Source organism: Microplitis mediator, chromosome 6, assembly GCF_029852145.1.
Source record: "Microplitis mediator isolate UGA2020A chromosome 6, iyMicMedi2.1, whole genome shotgun sequence".
NCBI lineage: Eukaryota > Metazoa > Arthropoda > Insecta > Hymenoptera > Braconidae > Microplitis > Microplitis mediator.
In genome coordinates this window covers 20,347,937-20,373,161 of record NC_079974.1, presented here as the reverse complement: position 1 = coordinate 20,373,161, position 25,225 = coordinate 20,347,937, and the positions used below count along the sequence as shown (strand labels likewise).

The following is a 25,225-nucleotide window of genomic DNA, read 5'->3' as shown; positions in this document are numbered from 1 at the left end:
TATACGACCATTTTTCACCGAGTTACAGCATGTTGAAAATCACCTAAAAATTTCGGATTTTTTTTCTATCCCTTAATTTCTGTGACCAGTGTATATTTATATATTTTTTATGTATTTTTTTTATATGATAAATATATTTTTTTTATATTTTAACACATATTTGTTTTATAAATTTTGTTCATAGGGGTTATTTTATTGCCCAAGTATAATTATTATAAATATAAGTTAAAAATTCATGAACTTTATTATTTATTTATTAGTTAAATAAAAAAAAATTTTAATTAAAATATAGAATAAGTTGAAACAATTTTAAATGTAGTTCATTATAATCATGAAAAACCATACATTAGTGATTTTTATTAATTTATCGAATTAATGAATTCGAAAATTTCTTTAATATCATAAAATTTATAATTTTTTTAAGCATACAAATTTTTTTATCACGAAATAATGCATTTAAATTTCAAATTTTAGGCGCCTGGCCAACAGCTACCTAAGCGCCTAAGAGCAAGCGAGACAGTAAATAATCGCTTTGCGCATGCGCCGTCGAGTCCGCCAAGTTACTCAATAAATGCAATAACTTTGATCTCTTTTTTTTTTTATTTAATACAAATTATAACGGGATATTATTGTTTTAATAAAAACTTTGAATATTCCTTTTTACGATCATGTAAATTAAACCTAGAATTACGTAATTTATTTATATGTAATTAATCATCAAAGTTTGTGAAAATCTAAAATTTTCGATTTTCAAAAATTCATAACTTATAAACTATCAACTTTAGGAAAATTTTATAAGAGTAACTTTCGTCTTGAAATTGCCCAAAATACTAAAAAAAAAATAACCGATCCCCAAAAAATTATTTTTTAAACAATTGTTTAAACAAATGGTTATAAACAATTGATGGCCCGGGATTTCGAAAAAATAACTGCGATATTCGGTTTCAGCGGGTCAAAAAACATAAAAATAATCTTATTTTGTACACCGACCTCAAAAGTTTACGAAAAGGTCTATACAGCGTCTATACTATTTACTCAATCTAACGTCCTGAATTTCTAGTGGCTTCTCTCCTGCCGATATCCGTCACCTTCTCCCGTTCTCTTTCCAATCTCCAGCTCGTAAGCAATCTCCACCTCGTCCTTACTCTCCAATTTAATTTATGTTTATTTAATCTGTAGATCTCACGTGCGGTCACCCGTCTGGTCAGTGTGCCGATTCGTCCGACTGTATTATTCTCTTCGGCCCTTGTAACTTACGACACTTACTCATAACTAATTAATTCGGGAGGGTTCGGTAATTTTCGGAAAATTACCTCCCCTGCTAAATTCAAATTTATGGAGATGGATCCCTGATAGCCACACTCTAAATATAATTGCTTAGCAAGTTCTGCAGTGAAACATTTACGGCTAACTTAGCGACAAGTTTCTGGCAAGCCTTGGCTGGATAATGCAAGTTGATGCAAATCTACTGCCGTCATCTGAATGTATTTTGATAGAGAAACTTGCCATCAATTTGAAGTGAAACTTTCAATCAACTTAACGTCATTGTCTAACAGTAACACTTGTGGTCAAATTGAATTCAAGTTATAGACAATTTATTGTCAACTTAAAGGTAACTGCTTGTTCTCCAACACTTTCCTTTAAATTGGCTTCAGAAAACGGCAATAGTTTGAAGTTAACTTGTGGTTGAAGTGGCTATCAGGAAAGTCCGATCCCCTTTGACTATCACTCCCGGTTGAAGCTGAAAAAAAAGCATTGTAGCTCGATAGTATTATATGGAACAAAGAAACTGCTTCATTAAAGATTAATTATTGATATTTATACAACAAAAGTAAATAACAAAATAATACTTGGAAAACATACAAGGATGTTTGTTGAAATTGCTTTTAGCAGAATTTAAAAATTGTTGACACTTGATAACGATAAAAAATACAAGTAAGTTTATTACACCATCTAACACTAAGAACGATATTCAATTTCATGATCGAATGTTAAATATTGCTTAACTGTCACCAGATTGTTGCGCAGGTTCATTCTTAGTACCATTTTGTGACGGAGGTATATTCTCGGTGGTTGATGATGCTTCAGAACCCTCTTGCGTACCATTTCGTGACGGAGGTATATTTTCGGTGGTTGTTGATGCTTCAGAACCCTCTTGCGTACCATTTCGTGAAGGAGGTATATTCTCGGTGGTTGATGATGCTTCAGAACCCTCTTGCATACCATTTCGTGACGGAGGTATATTTTCGGTGGTTGTTGATGCTTCAGAACCCTCTTGCGTACCATTTTGTGACGGAGGTATATTCTCGGTGGTTGTTGATGCTTCAGAACCCTCTTGCGTACCATTTTGTGACGGAGGTATATTCTCGGTGGTTGATGATGCTTCAGAACCCTCTTGCATACCATTTCGTGACGGAGGTATATTTTCGGTGGTTGTTGATGCTTCAGAACCCTCTTGCGTACCATTTTGTGACGGAGGTATATTCTCGGTGGTTGATGATGCTTCAGAACCCTCTTGCATACCATTTCGTGACGGAGGTATATTTTCGGTGGTTGTTGATGCTTCAGAACCCTCTTGCATACCATTTCGTGACGGAGGTATATTTTCGGTGGTTGTTGATGCTTCAGAACCCTCTTGCGTACCATTTTGTGACGGAGGTATATTCTCGGTGGTTGTTGATGCTTCAGAACCCTCTTGCGTACCATTTTGTGACGGAGGTATATTCTCGGTGGTTGATGATGCTTCAGAACCCTCTTGCGTACCATTTCGTGAAGGAGGTATATTCTCGGTGGTTGATGATGCTTCAGAACCCTCTTGCATACCATTTCGTGACGGAGGTATATTTTCGGTGGTTGTTGATGCTTCAGAACCCTCTTGCGTACCATTTTGTGACGGAGGTATATTCTCGGTGGTTGTTGATGCTTCAGAACCCTCTTGCGTACCATTTTGTGACGGAGGTATATTCTCGGTGGTTGATGATGCTTCAGAACCCTCTTGCATACCATTTCGTGACGGAGGTATATTTTCGGTGGTTGTTGATGCTTCAGAACCCTCTTGCGTACCATTTTGTGACGGAGGTATATTCTCGGTGGTTGTTGATGCTTCAGAACCCTCTTGCGTACCATTTTGTGACGGAGGTATATTCTCGGTGGTTGATGATGCTTCAGAACCCTCTTGCATACCATTTCGTGACGGAGGTATATTCTCGGTGGTTGATGATGCTTCAGAACCCTCTTGCGTACCATTTCGTGACGGAGGTATATTCTCGGTGGTTGATGATGCTTCAGAACCCTCTTGCGTACCATTTCGTGACGGAGGTATATTTTCGGTGGTTGTTGATGCTTCAGAACCCTCTTGCGTACCATTTCGTGACGGAGGTATATTCTCGGTGGTTGTTGATGCTTCAGAACCCTCTCGCTGAGAACCTTTATTAGGTGTGATTTTAAACTGTAAAGACGCATTTAACTTTAGTATTGTTGTCATTTGCGTTGTAGTTGAAATTATCGGTATCAATTAAAATTTAAGTATTATTCTTTCTCAGTATATTATTTATTTTGTAATCGACTTTACTAACCTGTTGTTCATAATCTTGATATCTCAGAATAGTCAGATTGTCTTTTATAGATTGGAAACTATTATTGTAGGAATACTCACATGCAATAGTTTCGTGACGTTTGTTATTTTCCTAGATTGGGTCATAATGTTTTGATATATTTGGATCATTCCATATCAATTTAATGACATTGCGACAGTGACCCTTTTCGATTTTTTTGATTATTTAATATGTTTTTAAACATGTAGAAAGAAGTCTTCAAGTAAATTTTTAGCTTTTCTAAGACCGTTGACAATAAAAAAACTGACTCTCCCATGACACGAGATTATCATAACTATAGTTAAAGTTTTATCCTTTTTAAGCAAAAATGACACTTCCGGAAGGGGTGGAGATAAAGAGCTAAAATTTACCTGAAGACTTCTTTCTACATGTATGAAAACATATTAAAAAATCAAAAAAATCGAAGAGGGTCACCGTCGCAATGTCATTGGATTGATATCGAATGAACAATTTACAATGTATTTGACAGTTATTTGCCTCTTTCAGGTTGATACAGTAATGTTTCAATATTGCCTATCTCAAAAATGAAATTAATCGAAACTAATCATTTATAACCTATTTTCATTATATTCATATACTGCACCGGACTTTCACTGGTTCAATCTGTGAGCGGAGCGATTACCTTAATTCACTGTTTTAATCAGAGATCGCTCGACTCACTGGTTGAATCAGTAAAATTTCACCGATTCATTTTAAACGAGTGCGATAAAAAAAAGTTTGAGTGAAATTACAAATTTTCGCGAGCTAGGTTCTTTAATACGAAATACATGTATCCGGAATATATGACTTTTAGAAAAACTATTGTTTCAGTAAACATAATTTTATATGATTAACTTACTCGTTGATCAGTCGATTTAACATCATGACAATAGCATTGATCATCATTCATTGATTGTAGAGTCCCATTTGAGAAATGAATTGATCGGTCCTTGTTAATTAAAAAACAGCTATCTCGTGACCTGAAATAAGCTTTATTAAAACAAATAATAATGGCTATTTTATCGAATTGAATAAATTCAAAATTAAATTTTCATAAATGTAACCTTGAACTATCACTTTTCGTTAGATAAGTAAATAATTGGCCGGAGTAATTATGATACACTGTAAAAAATTAGGAGTGAATTCAGAGTAAATACTAATTTTATTTCAATCTGCATCTACTCCCTTTCGAAGTGAATTTCATTCCAAGAGGTTTAAATAAATAAAAAATTATCCGCTCCGCATTAACTTCGAATTTGATCCGAGTTTACTCCACAACTCTTTTACAGTGTACATGCAAAAAATTATACAGTACATCTCATGTTTTATTCAAAGCGTGTGTAATTTGATTTGTTCTTTAAGCATCAAACGTAAGTTTGCTTTACTTGTTAGTATATAAACTATCAGTCACAATAGCTAAAGTCACATATTTTCGATTTACAATTCGAGCCGAGATTAAAATCGTAGAACTTAATTTCACTTAGAACGGAATAGCAAAATTATTTCAAAAGCATTTTGTTACTACTGAAAATTATTTGAATGCCAAAAGACAAAATATACAAATTCACAGCACCTATACATAAATGTACAGGGCATTATAGGAATTACTAAGTGGACTATCCGACATGTACACGAGGTCATATATGTGACTTGTGGACTGTAAAGTTTGCCAATATGGCAGGGTGCGAACGAAAACGACATCTGTCGACCGCATTAAATCATTCTCAAAAAGCACAGAGAGAATACGGAAAGTTTTTATAAACAAATAATTAAAATTTTTAAAGATTGCGAAATATATGTGTGATACCACATTTGAAAGGTAGAAAAATATAGAGTAGATTGTACTGAAAAAAATAAGTATAAAAAATTTTAATAAATACAAAATAAATATTATTTTGAACGACATAAGGTTAGCTTGTAATAATAATAATAACAACAATAATAGTCATAATAACAAATGAGTTAAAATCATTATAATTATAATTTTTTCAAAGTTAAAATTATTAATTTGCATTAAGTAAAGAAATTATAGTGATTTTAATTATTCGTAATTCTAAATTTTAAAACTCAATAATTAAAAATACATTGTGTTAAAAATTTGTAATTAAAAAAATTCCCCGTAATAATTTTTAGCCAAAAATGAACATCATGGATGGAAATGTATAAAACTTGCAATTACTATTTCTGTCAGTATTTTTGCAATTAACAACACAACAACTACTTGTTCTTATTTTTTAACACTGCTTTCATTTAACTATTCACAAGACAAGTGCGATTTAACGCGTATTTCGTCCACTGCAGGCGCTACAATCGATTCGATTGTCCCCACCCTATACTCCGCACCCTGCCAATACAAGTGCAGAAAATGGATAAAAGCATAGCTCATTAGGTCATAACTATTGTCTGTTTTTAGCGTCATTAAATTGTGAGTAAATTTTTTTTTAAAGCCTAAATTTTGACTCGAGTAGCAATATATGTCGTATTACAATAATATATTGTATTGATAAATAAAAAAAATTCTAACCAATCAAAATAACGACGTCTAAGTGTTATCAAATTTTCAACAATACGATGACCACATTCTTTAGAAAAACTTTTAGATGTTGATTTTTCTTCATATCCTTGGCTAACCATGCTAGAAATTAATTTTGGATTACTTCAGTATCTAATAATTACTCAGCTTCATTAATTGATGAATTAATAACAATAAAACTTGCTCACAGATTATTTACAGCTCTTGCAGTACTAGGAAATGATTTATAATGACCATCATCAAAAATGATGGTTATTGGATGCTTACAACTGCAATTATTGAGTTTTGCATTATAGATACCTTCTTTAGGATAAATTGATGCACCTAAAATATGATAATTTACTTATTATAATATTTACATCATAGTTTAATAAAAAAATTTAGTCAATAAACAATACATTTGGTATCAGAGTTATTTTGTCCAGTTGCGAATTTATGACTGCAAAATAAAAATATTATTGTTACTTTATATAATTAATACATGTCTTTACTTCTAAATAACGTTTCTAAGAAATATAATAGTACTTTGTTAAAAGAATTAAATAATCATAGGAGTTATGCATAAATTTAGTATCTTCAAAACTAAAATAATCTGACATATTGTTTAGAGTCTCAAGTGGATGTATCTTAGACTTCGCGTTATCCAATTGTATAAATGGTAATGTATTCTCTTCCTGCAATTGATGATAGATTATATAAGAAACAAAATAATCAAAAAAAATTTACATAATTCCATAATTGATACGAACAATTTCCAATATTATTCCAACTGGACTAAATATGAATGCTGGATGTCGACTTTCATAAAACATCATTTCTACAGAATTTATATGACTTAATACATACGAAGCAGCTGCCATAGATTCGGAAGGATTATGCAGCCTTAAAAAAATTTGCGTAAGTACATTGTGAAGTATATAAGCTTATATTTTAATGATAAATTCTTGGTGGATCTGAATTCCGGTAATTACACTATAAAAAATCCGGAGTGAATTCGGATTGAAATTAAATCCGAATTCACTCCGCATTCATTCCGCCATTCGGAGTTTCGTAGTTTTAAAAAAAATCACTCCACATGCGGAAGAAATTGGGAGTTTATTTTTAGCGGAGTGATCTCGGAGTGACGCGGATTTTATTTCACTCCCAATTCACTCTGGTCCGGAGTTTTAATACTTAAATAAATTTATATTTATTTATATTAAACTGTTAAACAATGTGTGTGTGTGTGTGCGTGTGTGTGTTCGGGTGTGTGCGTGTGTGCAAATGTGTGCGTGCGCGTATTCGGGTGTGTGTGCGTGTGTGTGTGAGTGCGAGTGTGTGTCTAAATATGTGTGTGCGTGTGTGTGTGCGTATCAGCTGATCAATAATGTAATACGCGAGTTTTTCCTTCGATTTTATTGAGTGGAGCTATTTTTCATTAATAATGTTTTTAAAATTCCTCCCCGCAGTGAATTTCACTCCGAAGGGATTAAATTAATAAAAAATTAAGAATCGAAGAAATTCGAGGCATTCGGAATAATTACAGTATTTTACGGTAAAATACCGTAATTTCCTGTAAAGTACGGCAAAAGCACGGTAAAATAGCGGCAAGCCTGAAAAACTCGGCAAAATGCGGTAAATTACCTTAATTCAGATCCACTAGGGAATTAAAAAAAAACTACTTTTATGATTTAAAGGAGTGTAAATTTTATACTTACCGAAACCGACGTAATTTAGCACTAAGATCATAAGAAACAATAATAAATAACTCGGGATACAAAGTTCTATCGGTGCTGTTATTAGAGTGTAATAACGGTATGTCGTCTAAACATAATATCATTAAATTTCATCGGAATTATTTAATTATTAATTAAAAGCATGGTTTTTAATATATCTGGAAATTCAATTATGTGCATATTGTAATTAAATTAAATTTACTCACATGATTCTGAATCTTTGTGGAGACTGGGAGTGATTTTTGTTGTTTCATTGGAAATTGTGTAACTACTTGATTTCTTACGCTTGGTTACAAAAGTTCCATTTACGAGATGAATTTCATTTAATGACTTTATTGGTAAGCCAGAAATTATATATTCAACTCCAATAATGCCATGCTACAGAACGTATTGACTTATTATATAATGTAACTAACGAATTTTTTATCTCGTGTTAAAAAAATTTGTTGAACTTTACCAATAATCCAGTATTATGAAAATATGTAACTGCGGAAAGTTTTGTTAGATTTTGGTATAATGTGAAGCTCTTAAGTTCATTCATTTCCTATAGCAATTAATATTGAGATTAGTATTATGTCTGAAGACTGATATGTAAGAAAATAGCCCGAGTCAAAATATTGAACTTACATTTAACTTCCGTTAACTTATAGAACTTACATTGAACTTACATAAGCTTAATGAACATATATCTAACTTAAATAACTTATTGGGCTTGATTATAACTTGAATCGACTTAAATAAAAATATTGACTTAATCATAACTTACCTGGAATAAAATTAACCCAAAGTGATCGGTATTTTTTTCGAAAACTTCGATGGTGGAGGATTTGCGAGATTGATGGGAATGTTTGTGCAAAAGTTCACGCCTATAAGTCAAATAATGTCAAAACGCAAGTATTTTAATCTTTCACTCCGATAAAACCCCCCTCGGAGTTAGTTTTCGGAAAAAATACTGATGATATTTATTTTGTCTATCTTTTTTAACATTGAATATCTAGATGACGATTTTAACGTCCAATACTTTGGACTTACGATTCAAATTTCGACTTGGGAGTACATTCAAGTTCACTTTGGGTTGATTTTATTCCAGGTAAGTTATAATTAAGTAAGTATTTTTATTTAAGTCGATTCAAGTTATAATCAAGCCCAATAAGTTATTTAAGTTAGATGTAAGCTCATTACGCTTATCTAAGTTCTATAAGTCAACGTATGTTAATTGTAAGCTCAATACTTCGACTCGGGAGAAAATGAATTAAATAGTAAAAAATTATATTTTATTAATTATATTTTATTTTGATTGCATACATTTTGTTGTTTATTGTAGAGAACTTGAGATGCATTTTTGGGGTTTTTACTTGCAGTCCATATTTGTAAATTATTATTTTCGACTGTTCTTTTAGAATGTAAAATTGTGGAAATCACTTTATCTTCGTCTTTAAATTTAATTTCTATTTCAGAAGAAATTGCTTCACGGATGTGTCTCTCTATACAATAAAGAAATTAGGATTATATTAGTATTAGTATATAAGGATTTTTTTGCGGTTTTTGACTCTTTGACAAGACTATTGGTGACGACTCGACATTATGGCACTGATTTTTATTACACAGACTCAAAATGCAATTTGTTAACTGACTAGATTTTTATAACAAATAAACTGACTAGACTTTTTAAATAAATAAACGGATTTGGGCCTCTTTCGGAGTCTCGGAAAACCGGGTAGCGAATATGTGTTGATAAGGGTAGTGTGTGAGTTAGAGGCTCCCTAAAATGGCGCGACCGATATGAGCAGTCGAACCTCTAGTTGCTAGCAAAAATAAAATATAAAAAAAAAAGATAATTGATATTTTATTTTTCAAATTATTAAAATGATTATAACTCGGAAACTATGGACTTTAGCGACTTGACTCATAGGACTTTTTTTGAAGGGAATAAAATTTTCTATAATATTTCTATCAACATTTTTAGTGTACTTTCATTGGTTTACGTTCTGCAAGCCAATAAAGGTCAATTTTATAGGAAAAATGAGTTCCGCAACGGACACAAGTGAAACAGCTGGAATTACAACTAAATAACTATGGGCACTTTTGAAGAACACTAAATGCCCTACAATTTGCGACCAAAACCGCCTTGATATCATGAAACGCAGTTGAGTGTTAGAAAGTTAAAAAAAAGTAATTTAATTTACGTGTATTTTAAATGGGAAATCTTTGGAATCAAATGGCAAGTACTTAGCATTGGAACTAAGAGCTCATATTTGGTGAGAATTTTTTTTTTTCGATGTAGATTGAGATTTTGCTTGAGCACTTAAAAAAAAAAACTTTTGCGGAAATGAATCACCCTAGTGTATATCTACATTGAAATAGCTCTTAAACAAATGTAGGAATAATCCCTATATATCATGTACGGTAATGATTACCATAACATTTTAAAATTCCTCATAGTATGGAAACGGTTTCCACAATAGCATGGTAGTGATTAATATATTATTAAGGTAATTATTCCGATACATAACAGGAATTAATACCACAATATTATAGGAACAATTGCAATTATAGCAGAAGGACGATGACTAAAATGCCATAGGAACTATTCCAATATTGTATAGGAATTGAACTCATGTAGATAGGAATTTCATTTTATAATATTCGAGAAAAATTTTAATTTTACTTACTTAACTTCTCTGGAGATTGATGTATAGCGTTGGAATAAACACTGATAATATTAGAAGTAAAAAATAATATAGTTATGCAATGGGCCCAAAACTTATTATTTTTATGTGTATAAACCATCGTTTTATTAGAATAATCGATAGTTTTATGAGTACAACTTGATGAAAATTTGTAATGTGAAGTAACAAAATGGTCAGCTTATATACCTTATTATACAATTCTTACAAGAATGCGGAAATATTATCAAAGTTTTTATACCCAGTCACGTTTAAAAATTCTTAAAAATAACCATCATCCTTTCAAATATCTACACGTGTCACAAATATATCTCGAAGCGATAGTTTTATCTACTTACGCAAACTGTGTACAACAAGATTTTTACTAGTAACAAAAAAAAAATTTTGTATTAACAAGAGAAAAAATTTTTGTTATTCAATAACAATAATTTTTAAGTATTTTAACCGCTAACGTTAAAAAAAATCTGTCTATCGGTTGACCTTGTGGGCCAGCCCCAAAACTTCCCGGTTCGAAAGATTTTTGTACCTATACAGTATAGTAGACAAAGCCGCATACTTATGGTACTTGCTGCAATACTCTAATAAGAGTATGGCGATAAACACCATACATTTCTTTCCGTGTACAATGTAATATAGTAATGGTTACCATTCTAGCATAGAAATCAGAACTATTCTTTTCTCTCCGTGATAGATACTCACAGACGAGCATTCTCTGACATCTTATATCTTTGATATGCTTTGTCAGCATGCACTATAAAATATTTATTCTAATACCTTTCCTATTATTATATGAATTAACTTAAACATGCAACAACGTAAATTACAAAACGTTAAAAATAACAAACGCCGTTAAATAATAATAAATTAATAATTTTTATCTTATAAGGGAATAAGCGAGTATAATATACAGACCCGCGAGTATATTTACCTACCTGAGTCAGAACCGAGGGTGGCAAACACGCGAATTAGAACTTCTTACTTTCGTGACATGTTCTCTCTAAGAATGAATCATTGAAATTCACTTCAAATTAGTGAATATTCACTGGGAACCAGCTATACCCCCATGGAAATAGTATATATTCACAATGTAAAAAGAATATATTCTGGAATGTATATAAGAAATATAAAGAATACAAAAATAATGTATAAGGACTATAAAATAATATAATTAAGATATATACTTGATGTATTCCAGATACAAACAGAATATACTTATTTTAATATGGGATTTCTCTATGATTTCCAGAGAATTGAACTGGCGATAATTCTAATTTTTTTTTACAACACCGAGCGCTGGGTCTATATTTTCTATGGGATTTCTCTGGGATTTCCAGAGAATTGAACTGGCGATAATTCTAATTTTTTAACTTCCCGCTAAGAAAATTAAAAATTTTCAAAAATTCGGGAAGTTATTGGTTTCGGTCCGATTTGCAAAAACCGAATTTCTATCAAATTTGGACGTTTTGAGGTTCTATGAAGCTATCCTGACTAATTTCACGATGATGTCCGAGTGTATGTATGTGTGTACGTACGTAGGTATGTACGTAAATATTCATAACTCTTGAACGGATGAACCGATTTTGATTGTTGAGGTCATTCGACGCGGCTTGTTAATGTCTTGAGGCCGTAAAAATTTGAACTTAATCGGTAGGGTGCGTTCAGGGATATTTCAAAAATAAAATTTTTTCAAAAATGTTTTATTTGGATAACTTTTAATTTGCTCGATGGATTGATTCTAAAATCTAATCAGCTCTAAAACTCTATAAGCCGCGTCGAATGCCACCTCAACCATCAAAATCGGTTCATTCGTTCAAGAGAAACCGTTGACAAAAGAATTCAAAAAAAATTTTTTCCTTGGTTTTTTTGAAATTTCTCAAAAACGGCTAAATAAATCAATTTCAAAATTCGACCAGCTTTAGAACTTGATAAAACGCGTCGAATGCCACCTCAACTATCAAAATCGGTTAATTCGTTCGCGAGATATCGTGGGAGACAGAAATGCTAAAAATTGCTTTTTTTTACAAAACAATGGCATACAGAAGTATTTGCGAGCTCGAATATCTCGAAAATAAATTCACAATAATGTTTTCGAGCTCAGCGAGCTCGAAAACAGCGGAAAGTTTTGGGGCTGGCCCGCAGGGTCAACTGACAGACCGATTTTTTTTTACGACACCAAGTGCTGGGTCTATATTTTCTATGGGATTTCTATGGGATTTCTCTGGGATTTCCAGAAAATTTGACTGGCGATAATTCGAATATTTTTTTTACAACACCGAGTGCTGGGTCTATATTTTCTATGGGATTTCCAGAGAATTGAACTGGCAATAATTTTAACTTTTTTTTCACAACACCGAGTACTGGGTCTATATATTCTATGGGATTTCTATGGGATTTCTCTGGGATTTCCAGAGAATTGAACTGGCGATAATTCTAATTTTTTTTTACAACACCGAGTACTGGGTCTATATTTTCTATGGGATTTCTATGGGATTTCTCTGGGATTTCTAGAGAATTTGACTGGCGATAATTCTAATTTTTTTTTACAACACCGAGTGCTGGTTCTTTATTTTCTATGGGATTTCTATGAGATTTTTCTGGAATTTCCAGAGAATTGAACTGGCGATAATTCTAATTTTTTTTCACAACACCGAGTACTGGGTCTATATTTTCTATGGGATTTCTATGGGATTTCCATGGGATTTCTCTGGAATTTCCAGAGAATTGAACTGGCGATAATTCTAACTTTTTTTTCACAACACCGAGTACTGGGTCTATATTTTCTATGGGATTTCTATGGGATTTCTATGGGATTTCTATGGGATTTCTATGGGATTTCTATGGGATTTCTCTGGGATTTCCAGAGAATTAAACTGGCGATAATTCTAATTTTCTTTTACAACACCGAGTGCTGGGTCTATATTTTCCATGGGATTTCTCTGGGATTTCCAGAGAATTTAACTGGCAATAATTCTCATTTTTTTTTACAACACCAAGTGCTGGGTCTATATTTTCTATGGGATTTCTATGGGATTTCCATGGGATTTCTCTGGAATTTCCAGAGAATTGAACTGGCGATAATTCTAACTTTTTTTTCACAACACCGAGTACTGGGTCTATATTTTCTATGGGATTTCTATGGAATTTCTATGGGATTTCTCTGGGATTTACAGAGAATTCAACTGGCGATAATTCTATTTTTTTTTCACAACAGCGAGTACTGGGTCTATATTTTCTATGGAATTTCTATGGGATTTCTCTGGGATTTCCAGAGAATTGAACTGGCGATAATTGTAATTTTTTTTACAACACCGAGTGCTGGGTCTATATTTTCTATGGGATATCTATGGGATTTCTCTGGGATTTCCAGAGAATTTAACTGGCGATAATTCTCATTTTTTTTTACAACACCAAGTGCTGAGTCTATATTTTCTATGGGATTTCCATGGGATTTCTCTGGAATTTCCAGAAAATTGAACTGGCGATAATTCTAACTTTTTTTTTCACAACACCGAGTACTGGGTCTATATTTTCTATGGGATTTCTCTGGGATTTCCAGAGAATTTAATTGGCGATAATTCTATTTTTTTTTTTACAACACCAAGTACTGGGTCTATATTTTCTATGGGATTTCTCTGGGATTTTCAGATAATTTAACTGGCGATAATTCGAATTTTTTTTTACACCGAGTGCTGGGTCTATATTTTCTATGGGATTTCTATGGGATTTCTCTGGGATTTCCAGAGAATTTAATTGGCGATAATTCTATTTTTTTTTTTACAACACCGAGTACTGGGTCTATATTTTCTATGGGATATCTATGGGATTTCTCTGGGATTTCCAGAGAATTTAACTGGCGATAATTCTCATTTTTTTTTACAACACCAAGTGCTGGGTCTATATTTTCTATGGGATTTCCATGGGATTTCTCTGGAATTTCCAGAAAATTGAACTGGCGATAATTCTAACTTTTTTTTCACAACACCGAGTACTGGGTCTATATTTTCTATGGGATTTCTCTGGGATTTCCAGAGAATTTAATTGGCGATAATTCTATTTTTTTTTTTACAACACCAAGTACTGGGTCTATATTTTCTATGGGATTTCTCTGGGATTTTCAGATAATTTAACTGGCGATAATTCGAATTTTTTTTTTACAACACCGAGTACTGGGTCTATATTTTCTATGGGATTTCTATGGGATTTCTCTGGGATTTTTCTGGAATTTCCAGAGAATCGAACTGGCGATAATTCTAACTTTTTTTTTACAACACCAAGTGCTGGGTCTATATTTTCTATGGGATTTCTATGGGATTTCTCTGGGATTTCCAGAGAATTGAACTGGCGATAATTCTCATTTTCTTTTACAACACCGAGTGCTGGGTCTATATTTTCTGTGAGATTTCTCTGGGATTTCCAGAGAATTTAATTGGCGATAATTCTATTTTTTTTTTTACACTACCAACTACTGGGTCTATATTTTCTATGGGATATCTATGGGATTTCTCTGGGATTTCCAGAGAATTTAACTGGCGATAATTCTTATTTTTTTTTACAACACCAAGTGCTGGGTCTATATTTTCTATGGGATTTCCATGGGATTTCTCTGGAATTTCCAGAAAATTGAACTGGCGATAATTCTAACTTTTTTTTCACAACACCGAGTACTGGGTCTATATTTTCTATGGGATTTCTATGGGATTTCTCTGGGATTTCCAGAGAATTGAACTGGCGATAATTCTAATTTTCTTTTACAACCCCGAGTGCTGGGTCTATATTTTCTATGGGATTTCTCTGGGATTTCCAGAGAATTTAATTGGCGATAATTCTATTTTTTTTTTACACTACCAAGTACTGGGTCTATATTTTCTATGGGATTTCTATGGGATTTCTCTGGGATTTCCAGAGAATTTAACTGGCGATAATTCGAATTTTTTTTTACACCGAGTGCTGGGTCTATATTTTCTATGGGATTTCTATGGGATTTCTCTGGGATTTCCAGAGAATTTAATTGGCGATAATTCTATTTTTTTTTTACAACACCAAGTACTGGGTCTCTATTTTCTATGGGATTTCTATGGGATTTCTCTGGGATTTCCAGAGAATATAACTGGCGATAATTCGAATTTTTTTTTGCAACACCAAGTGCTGGGTCTATATTTTCTATGGGATTTCCATGGGATTTCTCTGGAATTTCCAGAGAATTGAACTGGCGATAATTCTAACTTTTTTTTCACAACACCGAGTACTGGGTCTATATTTTCTATGGGATTTCTATGGGATTTCTCTGGGATTTCCAGAGAATTTAATTGGCGATAATTCTATTTTTTTTTTTACAACACCAAGTACTGGGTCTATATTTTCTATGGGATTTCTATGGAATTTTCTGGGATTTCCAGAGAATTTAACTGGCGATAATTCGAATTTTTTTTTGCAACACCAAGTGCTGGGTCTATATTTTCTATGGGATTTCCATGGGATTTCTCTGGGATTTCCGGAGAATTTAACTGGCGATAATTCTAACCTTTTTTTCACAACACCGAGTACTGGGTCTATATTTTCTATGGGATTTCTATGGGATTTCTCTGGGATTTCCAGAGAATTGAACTGGCGATAATTCTAATTTTTTTTTGCAACACCAAGTGCTGGGTCTATATTTTCTATGGGATTTCCATGGGATTTCTCTGGAATTTCCAGAGAATTGAACTGGCGATAATTCTAACTTTTTTTTCACAACACCGAGTACTGGGTCTATATTTTCTATGGGATTTCTATGGGATTTCTCTGGGATTTCCAGAGAATTTAATTGGCGATAATTCTATTTTTTTTTTTACAACACCAAGTACTGGGTCTATATTTTCTATGGGATTTCTATGGAATTTTCTGGGATTTCCAGAGAATTTAACTGGCGATAATTCGAATTTTTTTTTGCAACACCAAGTGCTGGGTCTATATTTTCTATGGGATTTCCATGGGATTTCTCTGGAATTTCCAGAAAATTGAACTGGCGATAATTCTAACTTTTTTTTCACAACACCGAGTACTGGGTCTATATTTTCTATGGGATTTCTATGGGATTTCTCTGGGATTTCCAGAGAATTGAACTGGCGATAATTCTAATTTTCTTTTACAACCCCGAGTGCTGGGTCTATATTTTCTATGGGATTTCTCTGGGATTTCCAGAGAATTTAATTGGCGATAATTCTATTTTTTTTTTACACTACCAAGTACTGGGTCTATATTTTCTATGGGATTTCTATGGGATTTCTCTGGGATTTCCAGAGAATTTAACTGGCGATAATTCGAATTTTTTTTTACACCGAGTGCTGGGTCTATATTTTCTATGGGATTTCTATGGGATTTCTCTGGGATTTCCAGAGAATTTAATTGGCGATAATTCTATTTTTTTTTTACAACACCAAGTACTGGGTCTATATTTTCTATGGGATTTCTATGGGATTTCTCTGGGATTTCCAGAGAATATAACTGGCGATAATTCGAATTTTTTTTTGCAACACCAAGTGCTGGGTCTATATTTTCTATGGGATTTCCATGGGATTTCTCTGGAATTTCCAGAGAATTGAACTGGCGATAATTCTAACTTTTTTTTCACAACACCGAGTACTGGGTCTATATTTTCTATGGGATTTCTATGGGATTTCTCTGGGATTTCCAGAGAATTTAATTGGCGATAATTCTATTTTTTTTTTTACAACACCAAGTACTGGGTCTATATTTTCTATGGGATTTCTATGGAATTTTCTGGGATTTCCAGAGAATTTAACTGGCGATAATTCGAATTTTTTTTTGCAACACCAAGTGCTGGGTCTATATTTTCTATGGGATTTCCATGGGATTTCTCTGGAATTTCCAGAAAATTGAACTGGCGATAATTCTAACTTTTTTTTCACAACACCGAGTACTGGGTCTATATTTTCTATGGGATTTCTCTGGGATTTCCAGAGAATTTAATTGGCGATAATTCTATTTTTTTTTTTACAACACCAAGTACTGGGTCTATATTTTCTATGGGATTTCTCTGGGATTTTCAGATAATTTAACTGGCGATAATTCGAATTTTTTTTTTACAACACCGAGTACTGGGTCTATATTTTCTATGGGATTTCTATGGGATTTCTCTGGGATTTTTCTGGAATTTCCAGAGAATCGAACTGGCGATAATTCTAACTTTTTTTTTACAACACCAAGTGCTGGGTCTATATTTTCTATGGGATTTCTATGGGATTTCTCTGGGATTTCCAGAGAATTGAACTGGCGATAATTCTCATTTTCTTTTACAACACCGAGTGCTGGGTCTATATTTTCTGTGAGATTTCTCTGGGATTTCCAGAGAATTTAATTGGCGATAATTCTATTTTTTTTTTTACACTACCAACTACTGGGTCTATATTTTCTATGGGATATCTATGGGATTTCTCTGGGATTTCCAGAGAATTTAACTGGCGATAATTCTTATTTTTTTTTACAACACCAAGTGCTGGGTCTATATTTTCTATGGGATTTCCATGGGATTTCTCTGGAATTTCCAGAAAATTGAACTGGCGATAATTCTAACTTTTTTTTCACAACACCGAGTACTGGGTCTATATTTTCTATGGGATTTCTATGGGATTTCTCTGGGATTTCCAGAGAATTGAACTGGCGATAATTCTAATTTTCTTTTACAACACCGAGTGCTGGGTCTATATTTTCTATGGGATTTCTTTGGGATTTCCAGAGAATTTAATTGGCGATAATTCTATTTTTTTTTTTACACTACCAACTACTGGGTCTATATTTTCTATGGGATTTCTATGGGATTTCTCTGGGATTTCCAGAGAATTTAACTGGCGATAATTCGAATTTTTTTTTTACACCGAGTGCTGGGTCTATATTTTCTATGGGATTTCTATGGGATTATTCTGGGATTTCCAGAGAATTTAACTGGCGATAATTCTATTTTTTTTTTCACAACACCGAGTACTGGGTCCATATTTCCTATGGGATATCTATGGGAAGTATACCACTGGTTGAATTAGTGGTATACTCATAGCTGTAGAAATAGTGACTCTCCACTGATTCGTCAAAATTTCACTAATTCATTTTTAGAGAGTACATATACAGCTTTTGTAATTTGATATCACAATCTTTCCGCGATGCAAACATTAAATTATCATTTGTCGATTCAAAAAGATTTAGAACGATTCAAAATACCTACCCGTTAAATCGAAACTTATAGTTGGCCAGCCCGTAGCTAACAAATTTGAGTCATACCTCATCGCTACCTAATAGAATTGGCCAGCCATAATCTCACTATGTAACGCCGTCTTAACCGATGGCTGACTGATCCGAACAAGCCAGTGGATAGATTCAAACTTATATCCACTAGCTACCCGAGTGGAAATTCGAAAACCGATTTAATCGTAACAGTTTCCAATCACTTTGATGTTTCATTTACCGCTTCAAAAGACGCCTGTTTTGACCGCACAAGATGAAACATAAGAATAAATACCATGAAACCAGGCTTGAAATAATAATTATAATAATAGCTACTATCTTTAAAAGTACCTAGCGAGCCTGGGTACGAATCCTACTTAGATAATTTTTTTTTTTTTTAATTTTTTGTCTTGCTATGGTTTTTACACATTGAAGAAGTATAATTTCTTATTTTACAAACGACAGATTTTTAAGCTTTGGCTGTTAATCTTTAAAGTTTTATTTTTGTAGTACTTACTTCGTCTTTTTTATAGTTTTAAATAATAATTTTATCTAAATAAACTATATATTCTAGCATTCGATTTATAATTATTATTTATTAAATATTGAAATCACGATTTTAGTATTTTAATAAATATTAATTTCTAAAAATATTATAATTATAAGACATCAAGCTTTATTTATTACAGTTCCTTTTTTTCCGTGTATCGATAAAATGAATTTAATCATAAAACAAATGATCGACAATGGTTATTATAAAAGGTCTTAACCGATGTATTTTTATTGTGAAAGTAAATGTCGCTTGTATTTCGAATAAAATGATCAAATCATTTCTTTATCGTTACCTTTAGAATCTTCAATCATTTGTGATCTAAAGTTCGAGAAAGTAAGTCAAGAGTTCAAAACTCAAAGGCTCATGTAGCAATAAAAATTTCCTCATTTATTTAAATTGTCAATCATAAAAAATCATTCAAAATCTCGAATAATTTTTTCACTAAAATTTTATAATTTTTAAATTAAATTAAATAAACAATCATTAACTTTGTAAATATGTATAGTGAATTTTAGCTAGGGAAAAAAATCAAGTATTAGTTTGAAAGTTTATGGCAAAAATTATTAAGAAAATAGATCACTATTTATTACCAACAATGTAATAATGATAAAAAATATATAAAAAATGAGTGATTATAAAAAGCTAGTTTCGAAGAGGCTCCATTATAGCAGTATCAAATTATTGAATCACTGCGAGGAACAAGCTTCGCGACATTGAGGCCCCCATCAGACCTTTCTCGGTATCTTAACTAACTGACGACCAAGTAGATTGTAAAAATTCCGAATTATATATATTTTTTTAATCTACATAAATTGAATTGAGAAATAGTATAATAGTTTAATAAATAATAGTGATTAAAAACAGTAGGGTCTATTTAATATTTTTAATAATAGAGTTGTCGCAGAATGTCACAGATGTTAACCTGATCGAGAGGGGACTCATGAACACCTCGTTCTCTGGGACCCCTTATACTTATGAAGGTAGTGGTGGCAATATAAAGCCCAGTGAGTGGCGCGGCTCAGCCAGTTCATAAGCGGTACCTACGATCCAAGGTCCGCGCCCCACTCTAAAGTGTCATCGAAAAATATAATTTCTTTAAAAAATTAATTATTTTAATCCATGTTCTTTAACGGTGGTTATTAATAAATATTTATTATAATCAGTGAATTTCAAAAACATTTTTACACCTTTCTCTTACTTTTATTTTTATTACTATCCTTCTTCTTTAATTACCACCACCAACATCATTACCGGTCATCGGTGGACCCATAAAAGAGCAAGTGGAAGTGTCCACCAGAGAGAAAAGAAACATATGACACGTTACCCGTAAACGTCTTATTGTAAAGTATATAATTAAAAGTTTTTTTTTTTTTAAATTAACAGTGCGCGACATTTACTGTCGCGCGGTTTAAAAAACTATCGAGGATCATGAAGTCCTCGATTGTGACTTTTCTATTTGTCACGACACTTGCTGTAACACGTAAGTTATTTATTTAGCTTTTTCTTTTTTAATTCAAAAGACTGTATAATAATTGCTTAAAATTTCAAAAATAAATAATTAATATTTTTCTTATTATCAATTTTATAAATTTAAATATTTTTTTATTGCTCTAATAATAATCGTTGCATTAAAAAAAAATTATTTTGTTATCGGAGAAAGGTAAAAATTTCTTACGATTAAATTTTTAACCGTGTAAGTTAATTTATACTAAATTTCTCTGAACATGGGTTTTATGATAATCAACATATCGATGGTATTAAATTCAAAAACCGGTTCTCTCACTATTTAAATCATCGTCCACGTTTAATTTCTAGTTATTATAAATTTTTATAAATAAAAGATCATTTATATATTTTATTTATTAATTTATAAATAATTATTATTTTAATATTTAATTTATTAACGAGTACATAAGCGCAACGAAAGTTGCATAAGAGATTAGAACGTGAAAGCCCAGGGCTGAATCTCTCTTTCTCTCTTGTTAACTTGACGTCACTGCCGCTTCAGACTATCTTACTGAGGTGGGAGAAACTTTCGCCGTCTCTCCATAACATATAACTCAAAGGCTTGTGTAGCAAAAAAAATAAAATTCAAACATATGTGACAAATTTATGTTGAAAAAAGTATATTATTTTAATTCAATTTATATAATAAATAATATGAAATGAAAAAATGTATACAATACTGTTGGATTCTCTGTACAAAAATCAATTTTTACCCGTACGGAAAAAGTATATATACAGGTAAAATTGAATATATGTCTCATATATGCGGCATATATTCAGATTTGCCCAAATATATACGGATATATACTTTTTCCTTACGGGATATTCCGATATATATTTTATTTAATATTTCTCTTTACTCAATATTCAGTTCAAAATAATATTTTGAACAGTGTTGCATTTAAGTCGTAGTATATATATTTAAGTCGAGTTCAAAATATGTATATATGTTTACTTAAGGAAAAGAAAGCTAGCATGGATCAAATTTTATGACCTTAAGTACTTGGGTCGACGAGAGATTCCAAGTAAATGCAAGGCAATATGTTTTTCTTCATTTGCACTTATATATATATATATATATATATATATATATATATATATATATATATATATATATATATATATATATATATATTTTGAACTTACCCTGATGGAAATTTTTCGGACTTTTCTCTGAAAAAGTCTTTAGAACTTTAGAACTGAGTTTTTCAGAGGAAATTCCGAAAAATTTCCACCAGGGTAGACATCTTTGTTATACAAAGAGGGGAGAAATTTTTAGACCTCAGTGTTAAATAATATTAAAAGAATAAGTTAGTCTAAGCTAAATCTCTTACGAGTGAAGACATACGTAGGGTACCCTAGAGCGCGTATTTAAATAAAAATAAATAATTTTAATTCGTTTAATAAACTGATTTGTTTCATTCACGATTACCATACCTAAATTCCCAACAAATACAATAAAAAGAAAATTGATTACTCTTTACAGACGGATCAAATGTACGTGTAAAACGTCAAGATGAACCAAAAAAAGATGAAAGCTTTGAAAGTGAAATATGCAAGGATAAAGATGCAGGCGAGTGGTTTCGACTTGTCGCCGGCGAAGGTGACAATTGTCGAGATGTAATCCAGTGTACAAGTTCAGGTTTGCAAGCCATACGTTGTCCAGCGGGTCTTTATTTTGACATTGACAAACAAACTTGCGATTGGAAAGATGCTGTTAATAATTGTAAACTTAAAAATAAGGAACGTAAAGCTAAACCTTTACTTGTAACTGAAGAACCACTTTGTCAAGATGGTTTTTTGGCATGCGCTGATACATCTTGTATCGAACGAGGGCTGTTTTGTAATGGGGAAAAAGATTGTTCTGATGGATCTGATGAAAACAGTTGTGGTTAGTAAATAATTATTTTTGATATTCAAATAAAATAAATAAATATTCAATATTTATTTTATTTTTTTCAGATATGGATAACGATCCAAACAGGGCACCACCTTGTGATCCAGCAGTTTGTGTTTTACCAGATTGTTTTTGTTCTGAAGACGGTACTACTATCCCCGGTGATCTCCCCTCAAAAGACGTACCACAAATGATAACAATAACTTTTGACGATGCAATAAATAATAATAACATTGGACTGTACAAAGAAATTTTCAGTGGAAAACGTAAAAATCCAAATGGTTGTGATATCAAGGCTACATTCTTTGTCTCACATAAATACACAAATTATTCAGCAGTCCAAGAAATGCACAGAAAAGGCCATGAAATAGCTGTACATTCTATTTCGTAAGTAAATTATTTATTTTAAAAATTATAAACATAAGATAAATATATTTAATTAATTAATTATCTTTTCCTATTTTTTTTTTAAGACACAATGATGATGAACGATTTTGGTCTGATGCAACTGTTGATGAATGGGCAAAAGAAATGGCTGGTATGAGAATAATTGCAGAAAAATATGCAAATTTGACAGACAATAGTGTTGTTGGTGTACGCGCACCTTATTTACGTGTTGGTGGAAATAATCAATTTACTATGATGGAAGAACAAGCTTTTCTCTATGACTCGACAATTACCGCAGCCCTCAATAATCCACCTCTATGGCCGTATACTATGTACTTTAGAATGCCGCATAGATGTCACGGAAACCTTCAACATTGTCCAACCAGGTGAATAATTGACATTTAACTTTTTTTATACTTAATAAATTGCCTCAACAGTAGACAAATTTATTTATTATTATTATTATTTATATTCTAGGTCTCATGCCGTATGGGAAATGGTTATGAACGAACTTGACAGAAGAGAAGATCCACAAAACGATGAATACTTACCTGGATGTGCTATGGTTGATTCATGCAGTAATATTTTGAGCGGTGATCAATTTTACAACTTTTTGAATCATAATTTTGATCGTCATTATGATCAAAATCGCGCGCCACTTGGTCTTTATTTCCATGCCGCGTGGTTAAAAAATAATCCAGAATATCTTGATGCTTTTCTCTATTGGATCGACGAAATTCTTGCCAATCACAATGATGTTTACTTTGTTACAATGACACAAGTAATTCAATGGATTCAAAATCCACGTACTATTACTGAATCCAAAAACTTTGAACCATGGAAGGAAAAGTGTGTTGTTGATGGGCCACCAGCATGTTGGGTTCCTCATACTTGTAAACTTACATCAAAAGAAGTACCCGGTGAAACAATAAATCTTCAATCTTGCGTTAGGTGTCCTAATAATTATCCCTGGTTGAATGACCCAACTGGCGACGGTTTTTTTTAAATCCCTCTATATAAATATTTAATTTACTTGTCATGACTTAAACTGCACGTGATTTAAATATTAATTATGATAATGTTAAAATCCGTGCTGTGAATATAGTTTTTTTTTAAAATACAAAAAAAAACAATTTAATGTGATCTACGTGATCGAGTGCCCAAAATTTTATTAGGATACAATTTTCATACTTTTTTTTTATGTAAACTAAAAATTAAAAATTTACTTTTCGAGAGCTGGAGTGGTCACTATGAAGTTAATATGATAAACTTCGTAATTGATAATATTATTTTAATTAATAATAAAACGGAAAATTGATAGATAAAAATAAATAAAAAAATAGCTTATTACTTCTTTTCTAGTACTTTATCAAAATATAAATAAAACTGTCAGTAAAGAAGTGTGTATTATAGCCACGTTTATATATTTCATTCTCAAACTACTATCTCAATACAGTTTTTTTTATATTGCCTGTAAAATTATTAAATTTAAATTGATTTTTGTAATCTTTTAACTCATGAGCATTTCGTCAAATCTTACACAAAAATATCCTTACATTTTTTTTTAAGGATTATTCTATTAAATAATTATATAAATATATAATTTATACTTTACCGTAATGTGGTATGTATAATTTTAACTAAGTGATATGTTTTGCAATTATAACTGAATATCAAATACAAATTCTGCAATAAAATGATGTCAAAATTAATTAATTTAGTGTCATATATATTTTATTTTACCTATATTATTTTATCCTTTATACTTAACATCCAGGGCCGGATTTAAACTTAATGCCGCCCCTGGGCACCGGAAAAAAATCCGACCCAATACTGGAATTGTACTTGAACTTATAGTTCATATATTCAATTTTTCAAAATTTTGCCGCCCTAAAAAATATGCCGCCCTGGGCACTTGCCCCGTCTGCCCCTAGTGTAAATCCACTACTGTTATCATCATATAGACGAGATTAGGGAAAAATAGACCCTTCAAGAAAAAAGGACTTATATATTTGCCTTTCCTCTACATCTATATATATATATATATTAATTTATTGGTATCTGTTAATATTATTAAGTATACAAATATTCAAATAAAACCCTTATTAAGACAAATGATTTAATCCATGCTAAGTGTATA

General features: G+C 32.0%; 2 protein-coding genes across 2 annotated transcripts; one reads left to right on the top strand and one right to left on the bottom strand.

Annotated features, from left to right (window-relative positions):
• Positions 1 to 1,797: 1,797 nt before the first annotated feature.
• On the bottom strand, positions 1,798 to 10,674 carry LOC130669792 (uncharacterized). Its single transcript, XM_057472858.1, has 13 exons — positions 10,514 to 10,674; positions 9,147 to 9,325; positions 8,299 to 8,385; positions 8,048 to 8,219; positions 7,824 to 7,929; positions 6,876 to 7,008; positions 6,652 to 6,800; positions 6,525 to 6,565; positions 6,315 to 6,450; positions 6,118 to 6,228; positions 4,453 to 4,573; positions 3,576 to 3,686; positions 1,798 to 3,448 (listed from the first exon to the last, which is right to left on the bottom strand). The coding sequence occupies exons 1-13, from the start codon at positions 10,629 to 10,631 to the stop codon at positions 2,003 to 2,005; spliced, it is 2,910 nt and encodes a 969-aa protein (XP_057328841.1). The 5' UTR covers positions 10,632 to 10,674; the 3' UTR covers positions 1,798 to 2,002.
• A 9,632-nt stretch (positions 10,675 to 20,306) lies between these two features.
• On the top strand, positions 20,307 to 24,697 carry LOC130669754 (chitin deacetylase 1). Its single transcript, XM_057472801.1, has 5 exons — positions 20,307 to 20,775; positions 22,288 to 22,692; positions 22,764 to 23,085; positions 23,172 to 23,471; positions 23,563 to 24,697. Exons 1-5 carry the CDS (start codon positions 20,724 to 20,726, stop codon positions 24,089 to 24,091), a joined length of 1,608 nt encoding a protein of 535 aa, XP_057328784.1. The 5' UTR covers positions 20,307 to 20,723; the 3' UTR covers positions 24,092 to 24,697.
• Positions 24,698 to 25,225: the final 528 nt, after the last annotated feature.

Excerpts from the sequence above, each read along its gene's own strand:
- LOC130669792 (XM_057472858.1), bottom strand. The coding sequence starts at position 10,631 with ATGGTTTATACACATAAAAATAATAAGTTTTGGGCCCATTGCATAACT. Across the intron at positions 8,386-9,146 it reads TCTACAATAAACAACAAAAT|GAAATGAATGAACTTAAGAG; the intron begins GTATGCAATCAA and ends TAATTGCTATAG. Across the intron at positions 6,566-6,651 it reads TATTTAATTCTTTTAACAAA|TCATAAATTCGCAACTGGAC; the intron begins GTACTATTATAT and ends TTTATTTTGCAG.
- LOC130669754 (XM_057472801.1), top strand. The coding sequence starts at position 20,724 with ATGAAGTCCTCGATTGTGACTTTTCTATTTGTCACGACACTTGCTGTA. Across the intron at positions 23,086-23,171 it reads ATAGCTGTACATTCTATTTC|ACACAATGATGATGAACGAT; the intron begins GTAAGTAAATTA and ends TTTTTTTTTAAG. Across the intron at positions 23,472-23,562 it reads CTTCAACATTGTCCAACCAG|GTCTCATGCCGTATGGGAAA; the intron begins GTGAATAATTGA and ends TTTATATTCTAG.